Here is a 20,650-nt window from a genome sequence, read left to right on the forward strand (position 1 = left end):
AGAGATTTTGAAAACATTATGCTTCCCATCTTCAGTGGGGTTCAGTTGACCCTGACTGACTCCAAATCTGTTCACCAAGTGTAGTGAGAAGCAATGTAAGTCGAGAGGTGTAGTTTAAAAAGACAGAGCCAGTGGAGATCGCTCCTCAGAGGGTTTGTTAATGTCATCTTTGCCTCTGGGAAGGCCTCCTCTATGGCTCTGTCAATTTCACCTCTCTGTTTTTGTCTTTTAAAACTACCCTTCCTGGCTAACATTGTCTTGTGTAGAGAGACTCTCAGTTAAGAGACAAGAGGTTATACTGAATCCAGCACTGTAGTTAGAAAAGCAAGTTAACGCAGCTGCAAAAAAGGCCTTCTCCCAACTCAGGTTAGCCTGGACACAGATTAGCCTACCTTGACAGAGCTAATCTGGCCACCTGGATTCCTGCCATGGTAACATCAAGACTAAACTACTGTAATGTCATCTACTTACATCTTTGTGACTGTGTGGTGGACAGAGCTGTCTTTGGGATATACATTACTGTATGACCCAAGTACCTGGTTCCAAGTTCCAGTGTTAGCGAATATGAATGCTGTGCTGTCACAGAATGGCACTGTCAACAATATCAAAAGGCACTGAGAAGTACAGAAAGACAAACAGGGATGCAGTCACCCAACCAGAGGACCATTGTAGAGCATTCACCAGGGCAACCAATGATGTTTGTCTACCATGATGAGGGCAACAATCAGACTGAAATGGATCATCTTTATGTCTTAGCAACAGAGGTGGACAGGTTTGCCAAAATGGCCATAGAAAATGGCTCTTCACCTCCACTGGTCCCATCCCTCTTCCAGCAACACTGCCTCATCTGGTGGAGGTTCACCAGCTAATGGGCTAATATGCAAGCAAACCTACTGTTGCTTAGAAGCCCCTTATCTGTTATATTCTAATGTATGACATTTGCTGCTCCACCACCCTCAGCCTCCCCAGTTGTATGGTTGCTGACTTCTGCTTGTACCTGGAGATTTGGGGGTGGAACCTGAGGAGGGCATGGTTTAGGAAGGGAAGGAACCTCAGCAAAGTATGATGTCATAGAGGTTCCCCCCTCCAAAGGAGCCATTTTTCCCTGGGGAATTGATCTAGAGATCAGCTGTAATTCAAGAAGAACTCCATGCCCCACCTGGAGGTTGGCAACTTTATCCAGTCTCCTGCACTGCTGTTCTCCCCTGGATGCTTGAATTGTTTCTCCAAGTACCTACTGATGCTTTCAGTCAAATCCCTCTTCAAATACCAATTCTTCATTCAGCTTTCCAACCAAAATGTTGTCAATTTTTGCATCACAGGTTTTGTTCTCATTCATCCACTGTTCAATGTTCACACACACACCTTTTCCATCATTGTTGCACTCACCTTCATTTTGACTCACTGACTGAATTGGTCTATGGGGAGCAATGCTTAAAGCAGTTTCCTTGGGTTGGTTGATAATATGTATTAATAGGACATCTCTTTTTGATTGTTAGTTGGAGCTTCCAGCCAGGCAAGCACTATTGGCTCTAAGCCATGTTTTTAAGTCACAGGCTACCTTCAGGCAATGGGGGGGGGGCGAAAACACTTTTAGCATACTTTTAGCCCCGAGCCACTGCAGAAATCGCTGCTGCCTGCTGTTTCAATCCAATTCTCCATTGTTCTCCCCTCCTGAGAATCTGACAAACTATCCTTTCCAGAACTCATCCACAGCTCATCCCTATCTATTTATGGAACCTGGTAACCCCATATTTCAGATAGTTTTTGCGCAATGTCTGAGCAAATGGAAGAGTTAATGGCTAGTTTAGATGGATTGTAACCTCCATGTTTAGTTCAAGATTTTTCTGCAAAGAAGGGTACATCTGATATTTGTGTAAACATATATCCTGTCCTTAAGTGGCTCCTGGCCATTCCATACCATAAAAAGCTTCAACTGCCCATTTCCTCTATTAAAGGGACAAGAAATTTTTCTCCAGAACAGTTGGAAACCATACTCTAGACCACTTTGTCTTTAATGCTTCCCAGTTTTTTGTGGTACTAGCATTTCTTTAGTGCCCGTTCTAGCCTGTTTTATGCTGCTCTGGAAGCATTTTGTTAGAGAAAGGGTTAATAAAAGCATGATAGTTCCATGTTTTCATTTCTAAAATATTGTTCTGCAGAGTCTTTAATGCTTCCCACTGTTTCTTGTGGTACTAGCATTTCTTTAGTGTCAATTCCACCCTGTTCCGTGGTGTTCCAGGAGCATTTGGGTAGGGAAAGGGTTAATAAAGTGTACCAGTTCAATGTTTTCATTTTTAAAATATTGTTCTCAGGTGTCCTTAATGCTTCCCACTGTTTTTTATGGAACTAGCAGTTCTTTAGTGCCCGTTCAGTGGTGTTCCAGGAACACTTTGAGAGGGAAAGGGTTAATAAAAACATGATATTTCCATGTTTTCATTTCTAAAAATTTGTTCTCCAGTGTCTTTAACCTATCGCACTGTTTTTTGTGGTACCACCATTTGTTTAATGCGCGTTCCAGCTTTTACCCCTTCATGATAATTGTGTGTGGGGTGTATTAGGTTGAATCATCATATGCTGCTTCTTAGATATGTGGTTTTAATTTTTGTATTCGAATTATGAAATAGTGTATTTTATCTTATTGTGTCGTGTTGTTTTAACTTATTGTACCATTATGATAACGTTGTGACCTGCCCTAAGCCCGCTTGTGTGGAGGGCGGGCAAGAAATCCAATAAATTAAATTAAATTCCATGTGTGCACTCTACGCACAACTCTTTTGTACCAAGTGGGAGGCATCCCTGCTCTCCTATCCCTAGGATTTGAATTAGCTTCGACCCACAAGTAACTTCGTACTAATTCCTTTGGGTGAAGAGTTGTTGATTTTTCTGGTTATATATAACTGTGTTTAATAAGCATTACCGTCGAAAACGATATGCAATTGAACAATGACAGTGGCAGTCTCCCCCCGCCCCCTATTTCCTATTAGATTCAGATCTGAAAACAGACTTTCACTTTTACTTATGTCCATCACCACTCCCGCCTCTCTACCTCAAGCATAACGTTTCTGTTGCTTTTCTAAACCCACCCGTTGCTCCGTTCCCTCTCTTCTTTCGCAACCTTCACATCCCTGAAAGTGAAGGCTACAAAGTAAGGGCAAGAACCTTCCTGAGCTTTCAACGCGCATGCTCCGACCTTTTCCTTCTCCCTTTCTCCCTCCGCCTCCTGACGAAGTAGTGACGCGACCGCCCCGCCTCTCTATCGGCCGGTTTCAGTTGCGCGGACGGCCAACGAATCCAGCATGTTCGTCCCCCTGAGATGGCTCCGCGAGACGCCCCGTCACCTGCTGGTGTGCGAGAGGAGCCACGTGCGGCACGAGCGCTCCCGCCACGCGTCTCACGTGCGGGACCACGCCTTCAACTGCCGGGTAAGGGGCGCTCACAGCCTTCCGCTCACGGTTGGTCGCGCGAGTCTCACTTGGGGGGGGGGGGAGGCTGGTTTTTGCCCCTTCCCGCAAGTCCACGAGAAGCTTTGACCAATGGCGCCAAGATAAATGGAGAGCTTACCCTTCCCTCGATGCCCTGCTTCGGTCGCACAATGGAGCACTTTTTTTTTAAGCACAAATCCTATGAGTAATAAAGCATGAGAACAAATACAAAACAGGCTTTAGTGCCTTTTTATCCTGCGCATCCTCCAAGGAGCTCAGGGCGGTATACATGATTCTACCCTCCATGTTCATTTCACAATAACAACCCCCCAAAGGGACCCTCTCACACACCCCTCCGGACTGAGTGATGGCCAACGGCACCCAGCCTAGTTTCATGGCTGGATTTGCGACCAGATCTCCCAGTACTTTTATTGCTGTACCTCACTGGTATAGGACTACCAGTGCTGACCCTGTTAACCAGCAACACTAAGTTGCTGGTTAAGTTGCAAGTTGGCCGTTTTGGGGGGTATACAGGTTTTTATGCTGCTGTGTTTCTTTGTTTCCTTCCAAACTGCCTTGGGCAGCAATATGTTGAGAGGTAGCCTAAAAAATCATTAAAAGCAATATTGTTGGCACATACCAGTTTGAGGAAATTTTCCCCAGTAAAGCGGGGGGGGGGATACTTTTTATAGCAAGAGGGCAGAGGGCACTGTTGGGCATCTCTTTTTTGTGCTACCCTTCCTGGCTTTCAGAAGTTAAGCTCCAACACCAGAAACGAGAAAAGTGCTCAGGCAAGGATCAGGCTACAGGAGGTAGTCAGGGATTGCTTGTTTTGTTTATTTTTAGCATGTCAGATATTGCTGTTGCCAGTTGTATGAAGAATCAAAATATTCTTCGACAGAACGATTTAACAGTCCAGTAGACACAACTTAACAAAAAGAATATGGTAGCAACAGAGACAAATATATCAAATGTGTGGGCATATCACATATGAGTTTGTTATGCATGCTTTACTTGTAGAATGATGAACTTGCTATTGCATGCTTTCCCGGTAGACACAAGTTATGATAATAACATTCAGTTTAAATAGCTTGCTTTTGATGTGTTTGTTTTTCTTTGGGTTTTAATGTTCCATCACATCCCGCTTGGATGTTTGCATCTTCTGATAATCTCTTGTGGGATTCTTTTTATACGTACATATGTTTTCTCACTCCTTACATAGCTTGGGAGGGAAAGAGAAGCTCCAGTGCGTGTCCTCTCCTGAGTATGGCAGAAAGATATGCTCATGTCCTATAGGGCTGATCAGGAAAGTCGCTGGTTCAGATTCCCTGCAGTCCTATATGTGATTCACATAATTAGTCAGCAGAGGAACCACTATCTTCTAATATATGGACACTATATAGTTGGAGTGGCCTAGTCATTATGGTGTTGAAGGAGAATATTGGACTTGCTTACTGAAAAATTTACTGGGCGGTACAGAGTTTCAGCTGTGTTGGTCTGCAGTAGAACAACAGGATTTGAGTCCAGTGGTGGTGCCTGGAGATACCTTGGAATTACAAGAGATCTCCAGCCAACAGATAATAGTTCCCCCGGAGAAAATGGCTGGTTTGGAGGGTGGACTCCATGGCATTATACCCTGCTGAGTTCTGTCCCCTCCCCAAGTCCCTCCCTCTCCAGGTTTCACCCCCCCCCCAATCTCTAGGAATTTTCCAACCCAGGGTTGGTAACCCTACTTAGAGACCATGCAGGTCACTGTTTCTTGGTTTAGCCTTTTTACCACATAGAGTTGCTGTGAGGATAAAATAAGATACGTTCCTCTATGACACATATCAGAAGATTAGGATACAAGGATGATAAATAAAATAGAAGTAAAAGGAATTAGACACAAACTGAAGGATAATATTTAAACTCTTCATATATGGCCTCTTCCTGAGGATATTGGTTCATACAATACACATTTCCGTGTTCTTTCTGTTAGTTTTCAGTCCGGTTCTACCATATTATCAGTAAACAGAATATCTGATTCAAGTCCTAAATATTTTCTGAACAGGTGTCCTTTTTGATCCCTGATTGTGGAATAGTTCCAGAAGCATTTAAAAGTGCAGTTGCAGGTCTTGGAGAGTACTACTTGGTGAAGAACTTGTCTCTTCATGAGTTAGTAACCGAGGAATTTATTAACACATTTGTGAAGAAAGGTAAGAAAGAAATGAAACTAATAAGCAAGTATGAGAGAGACTATAGAGAAAAAAATGCTTATTGCTGTTTTTTTTTAAAGGTATGTGTTTGAAAGAAATGTAGCATTGTTCTTCTTACTATTTGGTTTTTGCTTGCTAGCATTTAATATTGTGTTCGCTTATGTGTATTTTTTATGCCCCCTTTTCCACCAGTTTAGAATTCCAATTCAGGACTATACAAACTGCATTGAAAAAGGACTAATCCTTCTTGCACAGTTAGTTGTGCTTAGGCCCTCAGTCTAGGTACGATTGCAACCTTAATGAGACAAATATTTTGTTCCACAGTTTCAGACAAAGTACAGAAATGAAACAATTGTTACCCATCTCAGTATTTTACATCATATAAAAATTTTCAAGGTTTTAGATTGCATTGATTCATTATCTTCTTGCATTAAAAGACTTCGAAGCTCAGGCTTTCCTGTTTTGTATTACTCAGCGTAACATTGAAAGGTTGTATGAATCTTCGTTGCTTGTATTTGTGTTTTAGGTTCATGTTATGCTCTTACATATAATACAAGAATTGATCAAGACAATACTGCTGCTTTGCTACCAACAGGTACGGAATCATGTTCAGGTTATACATGTTAATCCTTTTAATGTTTTTATCACTCTTCTGAAGTATCATTGAATTCAGTGGCACTAGTCAGTGGCTGTGTGTACAGAGCAACTAAGATATTCATATGACCAGTGATAGTCTTTGCATAGTAGGGAGCAGAAACATGAAGTGCTTGAGAGGGAAAGCATGTATGGTGTGGTAAATTTTTCCTGGCCTTCACATCTAGTAGGGAATCAACTAAACATATTTGCACCTTTTCTCTGTTGCTAAATTTGCATACTTGAAATAAGTTTAATTTAATTAATTGAAACTGAATTCAAATTTATGTGTGTTTAGGGATGAAGTGCTGGGTTTCACTCCTGATCTCTTGTGCTAGTCACCTGCTAATGAAATGAATGGAATTTTCTGTTTCCTCAACTCTGTATTGGATTTCTGCTGATGTTATGTCTTTGCACATTTGCATTTATATACCATATTACATTTTTTATGGAAATGTCTTTGAAATTGACTATACCAATGTCACACTATGTAATCCACCTTGAGTCTCAGTGAGAAAGGCTGACTGTAAATGAAATGGGATTGATCCTTGTTATCTTTTGATACTAATAATATTTGGCAACATTGTAACATGGGTGGAGGTTTGGTGGCTACAGTAATCTTTGTCTCTTTTCACATTATCATAGGCATTTAGAAGTTTAAAAATAAGATGATTTAAAATATTTTCTGTTCTTAGGCAAACTAATTTTATCAGTGGACAAAGACACTTATGAAGAACTTGGTTTGCAAGGCCATCCATCTCGGTATTCTGGTAAAAAACCAATGAGATACAGTAAGTATTCTTCTGAATGGCATATATACCATATAGAATTACTGAGGAGTTGTAAAATGACACTCCGCCTCTTTCTAGGTTTTTGAATTTCTTTTAAATGCTCATTTGGAATTAATTTAGTTGACTGCCTAGCTCGGTTTCCTTTGTTGGCAGTGGAGGTTTGGGGATTTGAAATTAGAGTTGAATTCAGATTGAAACAAATTACTGTGTAACCTGTTACAAACGTGAAGACTATCACCATGATCCTGCAAAAGAGATATGTGCAGAGAAGCCATCCTCTGTATGTGTAACTGATGCCTTATGGATGCCCATGAGCCTTTGAATTTGCATTTGTTCACTCAGGCCCTGCTGAGCTCTCTAGGTGTGTCTTTTGATGCATATTGAGATGTCCATCCCATATCTCTGGAATCTACTAATACTATGCTTATTTAAAATTTCTTTTTTCCCATTAATAGTTATTACTCTTGACTTGTCTGAATCTACTTTTGGTCCTGATAGTAAGAAACATAAGAGAATAATCTGGGCTCTGAAAGAAAAAAAACCTCTAGAGTTTGATTTCCTGCTGGCTTGGCACCACACAGGTAAATAACAGGCTTCTTTTGAAAAGAAACTATGGAACACATTAAATTAGACAGTGTTCTGTTCCCAAATCTGCTTCTAGAGTTACATTTTTTCACATATGGCTGCACAACTGTGCATTTAATCTGCTTGTAAATTTACAGTGCAATCCTTAACAGAGTCTAAGCCCTTTGATTTCAGGGCTTAGACTGGAGTAACTCTTTTTAAGATTTCACTGTTAATATAGGAAGGGTGATTTGTTATTCAGAGAACTTCTTTGTTTGGCAAAACTCAGAGTGGGAAATATTCCTCTGTCTAGAGTTAGTTTTAAGTTACAGATTAATGCAGTATGTAAGCCAATGTGCCACAGTGTTTTATAAAGAACTAAAATTAATTTGTTGGATATAGTGGTATATATTAGCAGCTGAACTCTTAATTGGGCAGGAGATGAAGTAATATGGGCAGCAATAATTTTTTTATTTAAACACAATGAAGAGGCATATGTAGATTTTTCAAAATGCGTAAGAGTTTGCCAGTGACTTATAGCGATGGATACATCTTTTAAATCAAGCCATTCATGTTGTTACGAATTTTACAAAGAATATGGCTGAAGTCTGAGTTTGTGTAGTTACTAATCTGCAGTAGTTTGCATTTTTCCAGTACTGCCTTTTAATGTTCATTTCCAGTGGTTTTCCATGCCAGTGTTATCTAACTGCCAAACTTAAAACTTATTTTTTTAGTTTAAGCTCTAATGATTAAGTTGATTACTTAAATTTTGGCCCTGTGACTCTGTGAGGTCACCCAGGAATTTATCTAGACCTGAAAGTGTACTTTGTTTCATAAAGGCAAAGCTGAGAGGAAAAGTTTGAAAATCAGAGGAATTTAGCATGATATAAATAAACAGTTTGCAAGAAGATTTCATTTTATCCCAATATTTTGCCATATTCATCCTTCTATTTCACATACAATTTATAAAAGACTTGGAATAGTTTGAAACAAAATTCTGTCTCTGTGAAAATGTTTTTTTAATCTTGGATTTTTTAAAAAACATTCTGAGATATATTTTATTTTTTTGCTCTTAAGGATCAGAAGAATCAATATTGATGTCTTATTTCTCCAAAAACCAAATACAGGCCTTGCAGCCAAAAGTAACATTCAGCACGTTAAGAAATGTGCAGTGTCCGGTACTGGACAATAATAAACTGAAAGGAGAGCCAGAAGCAGCATGCAGTGCACAGGAATTCTTTGAATGGCTAGGTGCCATTCTCAGTTGTGTTGGCTTGTAAGTACCTAGATTCTGTGTTAATGCTTAATACCTTTTTTTGTTGTTTTTGCACTTAGTTGCTGGAATTTAGGAAATGACATGCATGTCTAAATTGCTTTTACAGGTAACACTGTGTTACACAGATCCCACATGGCAAAATCCACAATTCTCAACCATTTCAATGGTTCTTGCACAGGAAAATTGCCCTGTGGATTGTGCTCAATGAAAAGGAAAAATGTTTAGCACTTCACTGATTTAATGGCCTGATTCTCAGATTTTAAAGCAGTATACCTGATTTAGCAAATAACATATTAAAATGCTGGGAGCCTGCAGATTCTCTTATTTGGTATATTTTTTGTTTGCAGAGAAAACACGCCTTCTAGTTTCTTATCAACCTATTCATGCCCTCAGCCAAGCACATTTGTTGAACAAGTTTTGTTGTGCACGATAACTGGCTTTATCCTTCCAGAGAAGATCATTTGTTTATTGGAACAAATATGGTAAGCCGTTAGTTGTACATACTGAACAGTGAGCATTGTATAACAGCATCTAGAATTGTACATTAGAAGTTTCAAGCTAAAGCCTATTTGCACTATTTGTTTTGACATAGTTTTTGAGGATTTGATACACTTTCTGACTTGAAACTTTTTGCATGCTAGTAATTTTGTGGTACTTATTCGTTGCTGCTTTTAAAAACAGTGGTCTTTGTTACATCTACTTCACTAAATTACTGATGTAAATTGATCAGAATAAGGTCATTTATTATGTAGTGCATGATATTATATACACCGGTTAATATTGTATCTGACTCATATTTAAAATTACGTTATTTGGACAACTCTCTCTGGATATGACACACAGAAATCAGATCCCAGGTAAACGTTCTTCATGCGTTTTCATGTGGTGAGATTGATCCTCATTCTCAGTTAAGGTGGTTGCTCTGTCATTGAGTATGCCGCGTTTTGGGCCTTGGTTATTCACTTACTCAGGAGGCTTATTTCAGAGTAAATATGCACAGGATTTAGGATATTGGTTAAGTAGTAGCGATTCAGTTTGTTACAGGTTTTCATTAATTTAATGGTGAGTTGTTTCTTTGACTCTCTTGACAGTTGCTATTTTGAAGAACCAAAGCTGGCTCATTGGATCTCTCTGGTAGTTCATGGCTTTGCTGACAGCCCTGTTTCATGGAGAGAATGCGAACATGGTTTCCTGAAAGGAGGAGAGAATTTATATAACTTGGTCATTTTTCGGAGCCTGGACTACTGGCTCCAAATGGCAGTTGGAGCACATGATGACTGCCCATAAGTATTGGACAGGAAAGCATATAAGAATGTTATGTTAAATAGACAAAGAAGGACAGTTTGTTACTGTTTTTAAAAAGTGGATGAGATTGTTCAAAAGTACCTGAAGGGAAATAATATGGAGCTTCATGATTTTTAAAATACATTTATTTCAGAAGAGTTCTTTTTTCAAAGCTTCTGATTGTTTCTTTTTTAATAGTTAAAATTTGAGGTTTCTCTTTTTTTAATCCCTCAAAGTTCAAAAGTACTGACAATGCAGAACCAGGAAAAAAAGGGAAATGATCACTGTAAATACAATACAAAACTGTATTTTTCCATTCCAGTAGTTGTAAGCCAAACCAAAAACAGCTATTAAAAGAACTCATGACAATGTCCACCCCACCCCCTTGGCAATCAAATAGTAATCATCAATAGGGGTACATTGCAAAAAGTGCAGTTATTCTGTTTTGGGGATACATATTTATTAAAAAATGCTGTTTCTAATAATTTGTTTTCATCTGTTACCTGCATTATAGATGAAAAAATTACATGTTTGGGGTGGATAATTGTGTAAATAATTTAATCTGTAAATAAAACCTTTTTAAAATAAATAAATCACTTAGTATACTGTTGACTATCAAACATTTTTGTTAGAAACTGAATGATTTTATTTGTCCTAAGCATGGGAAAACATTAACTTTGTTTATTGACATTACTTATAGTTCACCTTCCTCATGGATATTCAAGGCATAAGTCAATACAATCAACAGTGTAATACAATTAACAGTACAATCACAGAGTAAGTTAACACAATCAACAGCTAGGACAGTCAATAATACAATACAATATGCTATAGTACGGATAGCAGAAACTTGAAAACAAGCAGAAATCTGATACAGAGCTGAAACAATGCTGAAACAAAACACAAGCAATTTAATAGATGTATTAAATGATGCAGAAACTACTCAGTAGGCACATACTTGCCTCAACAGACAGTAGTCTCCAGTCTCTGTTGTTTCACCAAAGCATCTCTTTGAACCATTTCCTTACAACACTCTACTATTAGCTGTGTAAAAAAGCCCTCCTGAATAATTTAGTTTTTCATAGTTTGCAGAAAGTCAGGAGAGTGGAAGGTTGCCTGACCCTTTCAATCAGGTCAGTCCACAAAGTGGGGGGGCACAACAGAGAATGCTCATGTGCAGGCAGCTGTTGATTTTGCCCATGTGAAGGGTGGCAATTGCAGAAGGCCCTGCTCAGATGGGTGAAGCTACTATGGTGAAGCATAGGGAGAGAGGTGATCCCATAGAGACAAGGCCATGAACTGATGGTAACTAATGGATAGTCAATGGAATGACTGCAGAAGGGGAATAATATCAATGCTCCACTTCATTCCTGATAATAACTGAGCTGCAGTATTCTGCTCCAACTGAAGTCAAGAAGATCTATGAAGACTGTATTACAGTAGTCTAGTCTCAGATGTTACTGTGGTGTGAATCTAGGAGGCCAGATCGTCCATATCTAGGTAGGAGGCCATCTTCAGGGCTAGACTGAGTTGGCAGAAAGCATTTTTTTCAGCTTCATTTACTAAATTCTCTAGCAGCAGTGCTGGGTCCAGTATAACTCCTAGGCCCTTAGTTTGCAAGTGTCAACTGAACTCCATTGAAAATAGTGAGTACAATGTCCTTCAATATCTCCAGCTTCCCACCTAGCATCACTTCCGTCTTGTCTGGGTTCAGTTTCAATTTGTTTTCAGCCATTTGACCACAGCTATTAGGCAGCGACTGGAGATTTGCACCACTAGAGGATTTTGCTGGTGAAATCTGAAGATTGGAGTCATCCACATAATGATGACATCCAATTCCATAGCTACAAATATTTTCTCCTGAAGGCTTTATATAGAGGTTGAATAACATGGGAGATAAGACTGCATCCTGTAGAATCCCAGAAGATTGCTGGTCTCCAAACCTTTGAGTCCATTCCATGAGGAACAATTTAAATCAATCCAAGACACATCCCCTGATAACTGCTTCTCCCTCCAAATGCCTCAACAGGATAGCATGATTTATTGTATCAAGGGTTGCAGATAGATACAGGAGGAGCAGCAAAGAAGCATGTCCTTTGTGTACATTCAGATAGAGGTAATCAATTAAAGCCAACAGAGCCAACTCCATCTCATAGCCCAGCCTGAAAACAGACTGGAAGGGTCCAGAGCATAAGAGTTAACTAAAGAGACCTGGAGTTGGTCCCCTACTGCTCTCTCAATCACTTTGGCTGGGGGAAGATCTCTTGAGTTAGGTCTTTTCTGCACTGGGCCTGAGTGGTGGAAAGTGCCTTCAAGTCATAGCTGACTTAGGGCGACCCCTGGAGGGGATTTCATGGCAAGAGACTAACAGAGGTGGTTTGCCATTGCCTGCCTCTGCAATCCTTGTCTTTTCTGGAGGTCTCTCATCCAATTACTAACCAATGCTCGCCCTGCTTAGCTTCTCCGATCTAATGAGATCAAGCTCACTTGGGCTAGCCAGGTCTAGGTGAACATGGGCCTCTTGTGCATTAATTCATATACCCCACACCTGTAATTTCTCTAGTAAGAAAAAGAGTGAATAAAATAAGTGAGGATTAGTCATCTGGTAATGATGTGCATACGTTAATTTAGAGCATTATATGTATAGTCAGAAGAACTAATGGTAGTCACAAGTGTACTTTTTTTAAAATTAAAAAAATGTAGAGTAAGAGTTTTCCACCACCCTCCCTCCCTTCAAATCACAGTATGTATTCTTTAAAGATCAGGTAAATCATCTAAAAGGGCAGCAGGAAGCAGCTTTATTACTTTCACTTTTTATACCTACTGATATACCACTATAGTAACTTCTGAGTATAGAACCTTTTGCTTCTATTTTGCTAAATATCAAAGTTAGTTTTTTTAACAACTTCTGCATGCGTGTCTTAAATTGAATAAAGGCACAGTCCTCTTCCTGATCTTATTCCCATTTTTTCAAGACTTCATTGAATGTATTATAGCTTCCCCTTCCCCATCTGAGCACGTTTCCTTCCTGTCTAGCTTTCAACTTGACTGGCAAGCAAGGAAAAAGATCTCAGCATCACAATTAGGAAAAAAACAGTCCTTAGAACAACTGCAGCTGCTTTTATCAACAGGCCCAACTCATTATTCTGCAGTGTGTTTATTATGAGCATGAGGACATTTTTGAGCTGTGATGGCCAAGTGAGATCACATCTTATATATCCAAACCTTACATTCTCCCATTATTCAACTCAGTATTCTAAGTATGCAGAATGTCACGAAAGTTGCCAGATTCTGATCTATACCAAAAAACACAAATGAGCACTGATGCAGTGAACTAAATTCTTCACACAATGTTCACAAAAATAATTTAGTGAATTTGAAAGTAATATACAAGAGTGAATACAACATGTGAAATTCTAAAACATCATAATCACTATAATATCATCACAATCAATCACACACAGCAAGGTGTTACAACACCGAGTAGCATGTGTATCCTCAGAAAAGGGAAGAATCCCAAGAGTTCTCTTATGAGCTGTCTTAAGTCAGTACACTGAGGATTCCCGCTGAAACCGCGGGGGCAGATGAAAAGTCCCTCCGGACAAAGTGGAAAGGAGCTGGAAGACTGGGAGGAGAATGGAATGTGCAGGTGGAGAACAGCAACCGGGAGCCCCCGAGGGAGGCGGTCCCTGGAAGTGCGCAGAGTTTCAGCACGTGAAAGAGTTTGTGGGAGAGTCGGAGAAATACCATCGTGGTAGGAGAAACCACGCCCCGTGAGGAAGTGCTCATGAAACAAGCTTGAGATACCCGGAGGCTTGTCGGGCGGGGAGGTCCCCCTCGGGGGCTCCCGGTTGCTGTTCTCCACCTGCACATTCCATTCTCCTCCCAGTCTTCCAGCTCCTTTCCACTTTGTCCGGAGGGACTTTTCATCTGCCCCCGCGGTTTCAGCGGGAATCCTCAGTGTACTGACTGAAGACAGCTCATAAGAGAACTCTTGGGATTCTTCCCTTTTCTGAGGATACACATGCTACTCGGTGTTGTAACACCTTGCTGTGTGTGATTGATTGTGATGATATTATAGTGATTATGATGTTTTAGAATTTCACATGTTGTATTCACTCTTGTATATTACTTTCAAATTCACTAAATTATTTTTGTGAACATTGTGTGAAGAATTTAGTTCACTGCATCAGTGCTCATTTGTGTTTTTTGGCAAGTTTGGGTGGGTGAGCATCTTTGATAGCCTCTTTTGGTTTGAGATTCTGATCTATAGGCAGTGCTCAACAAGCCCACTGTTGATTCTCACATCTGTCACATCATGCTGGGCTACAATTCTGTTTCTCAAAAGGCAAGGACAGGTAGCATGGGAAGAGACTGGGACAGTAATGGGACAAGAGTAACCAAATCTTTGGTACTCTGAAGGTATTATAGCAGTTAGGTACTGGCTCTATCTCATAATTAACCATTTTAGAAAGTACACACCTGGTCTTTCCTTATGAGAATAGCTTACTATAAAGGTCTTTACAGATAATATGAGGCACCATAAAGATTGGTTCAGTGGCATCTATGCAGATCATGCCTAATAGATACCTCTATTATTAGAGCTAATCCCAGTTGCTGGTAAACTGAAAATCTGACTCCAACAAGTGTAACAGTTGTGGGTGTTGTACTGTGGAGGTGGCCATTTCAATAGGGTCACTAGGAATTACAGAAGTATGCCTATGAACTGACTGGTAGGCTTATCATGAACCCATCCTTCATTTACAGTATGCTATTTTAATGCCTTGCCAATTTCCTACTCCCTTTTTAGTATATTTAGAATTTCTCCTTGCCCAATACAAAGATAGCTCCTTGTGCAGTGCAACTGCTACAAACATAGCTCGAGTTGCGTCCCTTTGATAGTAGGAGGGCATGTGTTGTCCCTGTACCAGTTACAGACGCTGCACAATCAATCCCAGGACTGATAACTGGTGCACACTTAGTTCGTAGCTATGGCTAAGCTGCCAAGGGTGTTCTAGAGTTTAGATTTTCTTTTGTTTCTGCTTACCCACTGCAAAACATGTTCACTTTGTGTGTGTGTGTGGGGGGGGAGACGGCGGACACTACCTGTAGGACAAGGCGACTATCATATACCACAACTGTAGCCCTGGACTGTTGTATGGCTCTCTGTAGTAATTAGCATGTTGAACGTGAGGTATTTGTGGTATCTTTGTGGTTGTGGGGGCAGTCTCTAGCTGAAGAAGGATGTATAGTGAATACACTATTCTAGTGCAGGGTAGGATATATCAAAGATGGACAGTAACAGGCAAGGCTGCTTTGCTGCCTATCTAATCTCTATAGCCTGAAAATTGATAACGAAAGGCTCCCCATTTCCCCAACTTCTTCTCTAATACCAGAGAAGTGAGGCACACGACTGCATACCTTGCCAAGATATTGCAGGAAGAGGGAATTTACCAGGCTTGCATAACAGAGACATGTTTGAAAGAAAATGACGTGGTGTGTCTGCCCCAACTAACTCCTCCTGGTTATACAGGCCTCTACCAACCCCACACAAGGGGGAGGGGAAAGGGCCTTGCTATTATCCTCTGCGAGTCCTTCAGTTTCTGCAGATTCTTAGTACAAACTATAGCTGACATTGACTGTATCTTCTTTACACTGGGAATTAAGGATAGATTAGGTATTCTGCTTGCGTATTGGTCAACTATTTTCCCTTTTCTGAATTGGCAGAGGTTCTCTCAGGCATGGTGCTGGAAAGACCTAAACTGATCATTCATTCCTGGCTACTTCAATATTCATGCTGAATGTTCTTCGCCAGGGCTGACCCAGGATTTTATAGCTTCTTTGATAGTCCTGGGCCTTCCTCAAATAGTGATATCCCAACACCTCAAAGAGGCCACTCCTTGAACTTAAATCTTTTGTACTGAACCTTTGAGGGGAGGTCTTCTTTCAAGTTTTGGCCTGAACCATGATCTGACCATTATCTACTGAAAGCAAGGGTGAATAGGGCCCTGATACCCTGCAAAGGGGGACATTAAAATGGCTCAGCTACAGAGGCTCATGGATTCTTCTAAATTATAAAATGCTCTGGAGGATTTTAGAATTTGAGTCACATACTCCATTGAGGGAGCTTGAAATGTGAAGCTCCTTGAAGTCATTGACAAGATTGCTCCTTGTCCACCTCTCCCGCCTTTGGTGCAGAAGCCAGCTCCATGGTTTAACATGAATCTGGGTGACCTAAAGAGGGCTGGAAGATGTCTAGAAAGACACTGGCAGAAAACTGATATCAGAAATCTAATAAAGCATGCTATACAGCTCTTTGGAAGACCTATGATAATTGTAAAGAAACATTTCTTTGCGATCATTGCATCAGCTGGTTCACCACAATCCCAATTGTTTAAAGCATCTCAGCATCTTCTGACTCCTACATCTTAACCTTTACTGGCCCAGGAACAGACCATTAGACCTTAGTGGTGATATCTTTGAAAAAAAATTGTAGCTAAAAATAGCACAAATATGCACTGAATTGGATGTCAGCTGTAATAGAGGTGAAACAGAAAAATTCTGAATACACTGTCTGGCCTGCTTATGGAACATTTTGACCCATTTACAGTGGTAAATACTGTGACCTGGATAGCCCAGACAAGCCTGATCTTGTCAGATCTCGGAAGCTAAGAAGGGTTGGCCTTGGTTAGTAATTGGATGGGATTCCTCCAAAGAAGACCAGGGTTGCAGAGGCAGGCAATGGCAAACCACCTCTGTTAGCCTCTGCCATGAAAACCCACTAGGGGTTGCCATAAGTCAGCTATGATATGATAGCACTTTCCACCACTCAGGCCCATGTTCATGCTAAGTGGTGCATTGCAATAGTCCTTCCCCAACATTGCATGTAAATTAACCTTGTGTGACAAGAAGGAAAAGTGCTTGTTCTGTTTACAAGTGTATGAAAAGACCCTTTAAAGCAGTTTTAAAGCAGATGTACAGATTCAATGAAATTAGTGGTGCTCTCTGTTCTTCTGTATAAGAGAGGGAATATTCTTACGTGGTTCCCTCTCTGTTTTTCATTATAAGATGAGGAGTGTTGAAGTGCCAAGAAATGGTGCTTCAGTTTGGACCCCAGAAGTTCAGAGGTCATGAAATTGCTGCAGAAAAACAATGAACAATGGCTTTTCTTCGCATTGCTCTGACAAACTCTACACAAGGACTGGCTAAACATCTCGGAGAGGAGAGGAGTTTGTCTGTCTGAAATCAGTTCACGTGCAAGAGCAGGACAATAAATTTACAATTTAAAAAATCTGGAATCCATACATTTTGTTTAATCAAAACCACATTTTTGCACTGAAGTGTGTCATGTTAGCATGTATGTGTGCTTCTGATCTCTTAGCTGTGTCATCCTTGTATTTTGTTTTTGTTTCTTTAACGTGGCCAGCGTCATACTTATATTGGGCTTTAGTTTTATGAGTGCACAAAAATTTGCCTTTTCTAGATGAAGATACAAAATAAGTTACAATAAAAATATTCAAGCACGAAGGCAGCATGAACAGGTGGAGTTGAACACATTTCTGGCAGAGTTCCACAGACGGCAGTGGAGCCGCACAAGATAGGAACGTCCTCCATTTTAATCTTTACAGCTGTTTGCTGTCTATCTTGCGGGGGGGGGGGGAGGGGACTGAACATCCATAGAAGAAATTATATTCCCCCAAGCCAAGGAAGAGGCTAACCTTGTAAATTTTGCACCTTTTCTTCATCTTTTTATCAGTTTAATTCTGATCATTCCATTGCATGTTTTTTTTAAAAAAATACATCATGAAGGAGGCAGGACAAAAACCACACACACACACACAAACTGGATCACTGCAAACTGGTTGATACTTTAGATTCTGAAGAATCATCAGTTATCTCTCAGTTCACATGTACATAGCAGTATTTTTGAGTTGCCAACATTAAATCGAATGTGGGAGCCAGCTGTTTTTCATGTGCATATTCTAAATAAAGCTTATGCAGATTCAAATTGCCCCATACGTTAATGCGTAGAGGGATAGATAACCAGTTAGAACCATTATTTTTAAATGGATGGCTGACAAGACTTTTAGTCATTGCCCCAAGATCGACCATTTAAATAATCTTCCCTTGAAAAGATACCAAGTGCTTAAACCAAGGAAAGGGGGCAGCTGCTCAAGACATGGGGATCTAAAAGCAGTTTAAGGGATTTGATTTATGCATCAGAACCATAACTTCACACTTTTGAAAACCTTGTCATGGCCAAATATACTGTACTGCCTGTATGCCTTCTAAACACAAAGCTGACTGCTGTGAATCTGGCACCTGCTGTTGTAATGAGCTTTTCTGGACCATTTGTAATGCACCCGGGCCAAAGGTTTACATCTCTCTCCTCCTTCCCTTTTTCATTCTCCCTTAACTGCAAAAATCCAATACTGTTCACAGTTTTTCATCCATCAGCCCTTTTCTACCAACTGTCAGTAACATAAGACAATATTTTTTAGATGATGAAACCTGATCTCAGAGTATTGCAAACAGCCAAGAAGGCTTTTTACAGGCATGAGAGCCAAAATAAGTGGAAAAGAGGGGATATTATATTAGACTACAGAAGAAACTTCTGAAAGTAAGACTGAAGCACTAACAGATTGGTAAGACGTGAGCCAGAGCTGGCTGGAGCTTCTTCATCTGCATCTGTAGTTTTGGAGATGAATTAAAGTTTCCAGAAACTTACATATATAATGGTATTTTGAAAGGGGCAATTTGGCTGCTGTAATTCTCCCAGGCAATAGAGACAAACATTATACGCTTGCATTTCTTTTATTTTTAATTCTTAGGTCTCTGCAAAAGGCCATCCAGATTTCCCAAGAGCCATGTGCAGATGTAAAATCACTGGTGACCAGATGAATTTTGCGGAAGGGCAGACATGACCATAAACCCTGAAGATCAGGGCTTTTTTTCTGGGAAAAGAGGTGGTGGAACTCAGCGGCGGAACTCAGGACTGCACAATGACGTCACTTTGGGTCAGATGAAACGAAGGGGGGGTTAAAGTTTAATTCACCCTTGATGAAAATGATCACATGGCCAGTGGCTCCGCCCCCTGATATCCAGACAGAGGGGAGTTTAGGTTGCCCTGCGTGCCACTCCAGCAGCGCAGAGGGCAATCTAAACTCCCCTCTGTCTGGAGATCAGGGGGCAGGGCCACCGGCCATGTGACCTTTTTCAAGAGGTGCCGGAACTCCGTTCCACTGCGTTCCAGCTGAAAAAAAGCCCTGCTGAAGATCCATTATTGACAAACATTGCATGGGCCAAAAGTAACCACAAACTATTTCCTCATTGCAGCAATTGAAAACTACATGAGTAGCTGAAGTGGATGATAATTCAGATGCAGGTGTGCTTACTGGTTATGTTCATCTGGTCCCCACTGAACTTGATGGATGCCTCTGATGTGAATGGTGATGCATACACAACTGCTGGGTCCAATAGCTTCACAGAACAACACACAGCTACCAGCTGGATCAAGCCTAGCACTTGACAAATACATGAGTGATAATGGATGGAGATTTGCCTGATTTGGATCCCTGCAACTGCCTTTCATACCTTCAAAAGCTTGTGACTGGATGACTATAGGCAAATTCACTTCAAGTGACTGAGGCTAGGATCCCCTACAGCAGCCTTTTAAAAGGCCCTTGTCACTGGGTGGGGAGGTAGACATCAGTAGTTGCCAAGCATGCAAGTCTCCACCCTTTAAAACTCCCTGCACTTCTCCAAATTTTGGGGCAACTAGACAATGCTGGCAAGGCTAGGTTAAGCAGGTTTATGAGAGGCTATAGAAAACTGCTGCCTCACACATTACAGGAATCAGGCCTTTAGTAATCCCTACACAGCACCTGCTCATCAGAACCTACTGTAAGGATAGCTGCCCCAAACTTCCTAATCTGGGCTATGATAACAGCCACAGCCACTCCAGCAGGCAGGCAGACTAGATGCATTTCCCTCTTACTTTGGGAGATTGAAACTTTACCTGTGGCTTTCCAATCTCTGGCTTTCTTGTGGGATGTACCCATGCCCAAGTCATGAATCCATACTCAGCTTTATTAAAAGTGTAGTTTATTAGCTTTAAAGAGTATTGCAAAGCAAAAAGCACTCAGACAGGCAATAGATGGAAAACAAGCAAACCTTACTGTTGCTAACTAAAATCTGCCTATCTAAGACTTAAAGAGCTTACTACCTTAAGCATCTCTAGTTAGCATCCATTTGTTGTTCATCTTACCCATATGGTAAAATGTGTGCTCTCTCCATGGAATGTTTTAAATGTTCTTAATGCTGTTATCTGCCCTGAGCCTGCTCGCGGGGAGGGCGGAATACAAATACGATAAAATAAAAATAAAATAAATAAATACCTAGTTGGTCTGGCATAGGGACATGCCGAGAGGGAACAATAGAGATGGGAACTGGGTGAGCTGAGAAGCCATCTTTTCTAGAACT

The 20,650-nt window shown here is 40.6% G+C and overlaps 1 protein-coding gene across 1 annotated transcript; it reads left to right on the forward strand.

Annotated features, from left to right (window-relative positions):
• Nucleotides 1-3,269: 3,269 nt before the first annotated feature.
• RPP40 (ribonuclease P/MRP subunit p40) lies at nucleotides 3,270-10,737 on the forward strand. The gene is made up of 8 exons (XM_054985365.1): nucleotides 3,270-3,425; nucleotides 5,476-5,620; nucleotides 6,147-6,215; nucleotides 6,949-7,044; nucleotides 7,500-7,625; nucleotides 8,686-8,884; nucleotides 9,232-9,366; nucleotides 9,976-10,737. The coding sequence occupies exons 1-8, from the start codon at nucleotides 3,300-3,302 to the stop codon at nucleotides 10,169-10,171; spliced, it is 1,092 nt and encodes a 363-aa protein (XP_054841340.1). The 5' UTR covers nucleotides 3,270-3,299; the 3' UTR covers nucleotides 10,172-10,737.
• Nucleotides 10,738-20,650: the final 9,913 nt, after the last annotated feature.

The sequence above is a fragment of the Eublepharis macularius genome, chromosome 7, assembly GCF_028583425.1.
Source record: "Eublepharis macularius isolate TG4126 chromosome 7, MPM_Emac_v1.0, whole genome shotgun sequence".
NCBI classification, from domain to species: domain Eukaryota; kingdom Metazoa; phylum Chordata; class Lepidosauria; order Squamata; family Eublepharidae; genus Eublepharis; species Eublepharis macularius.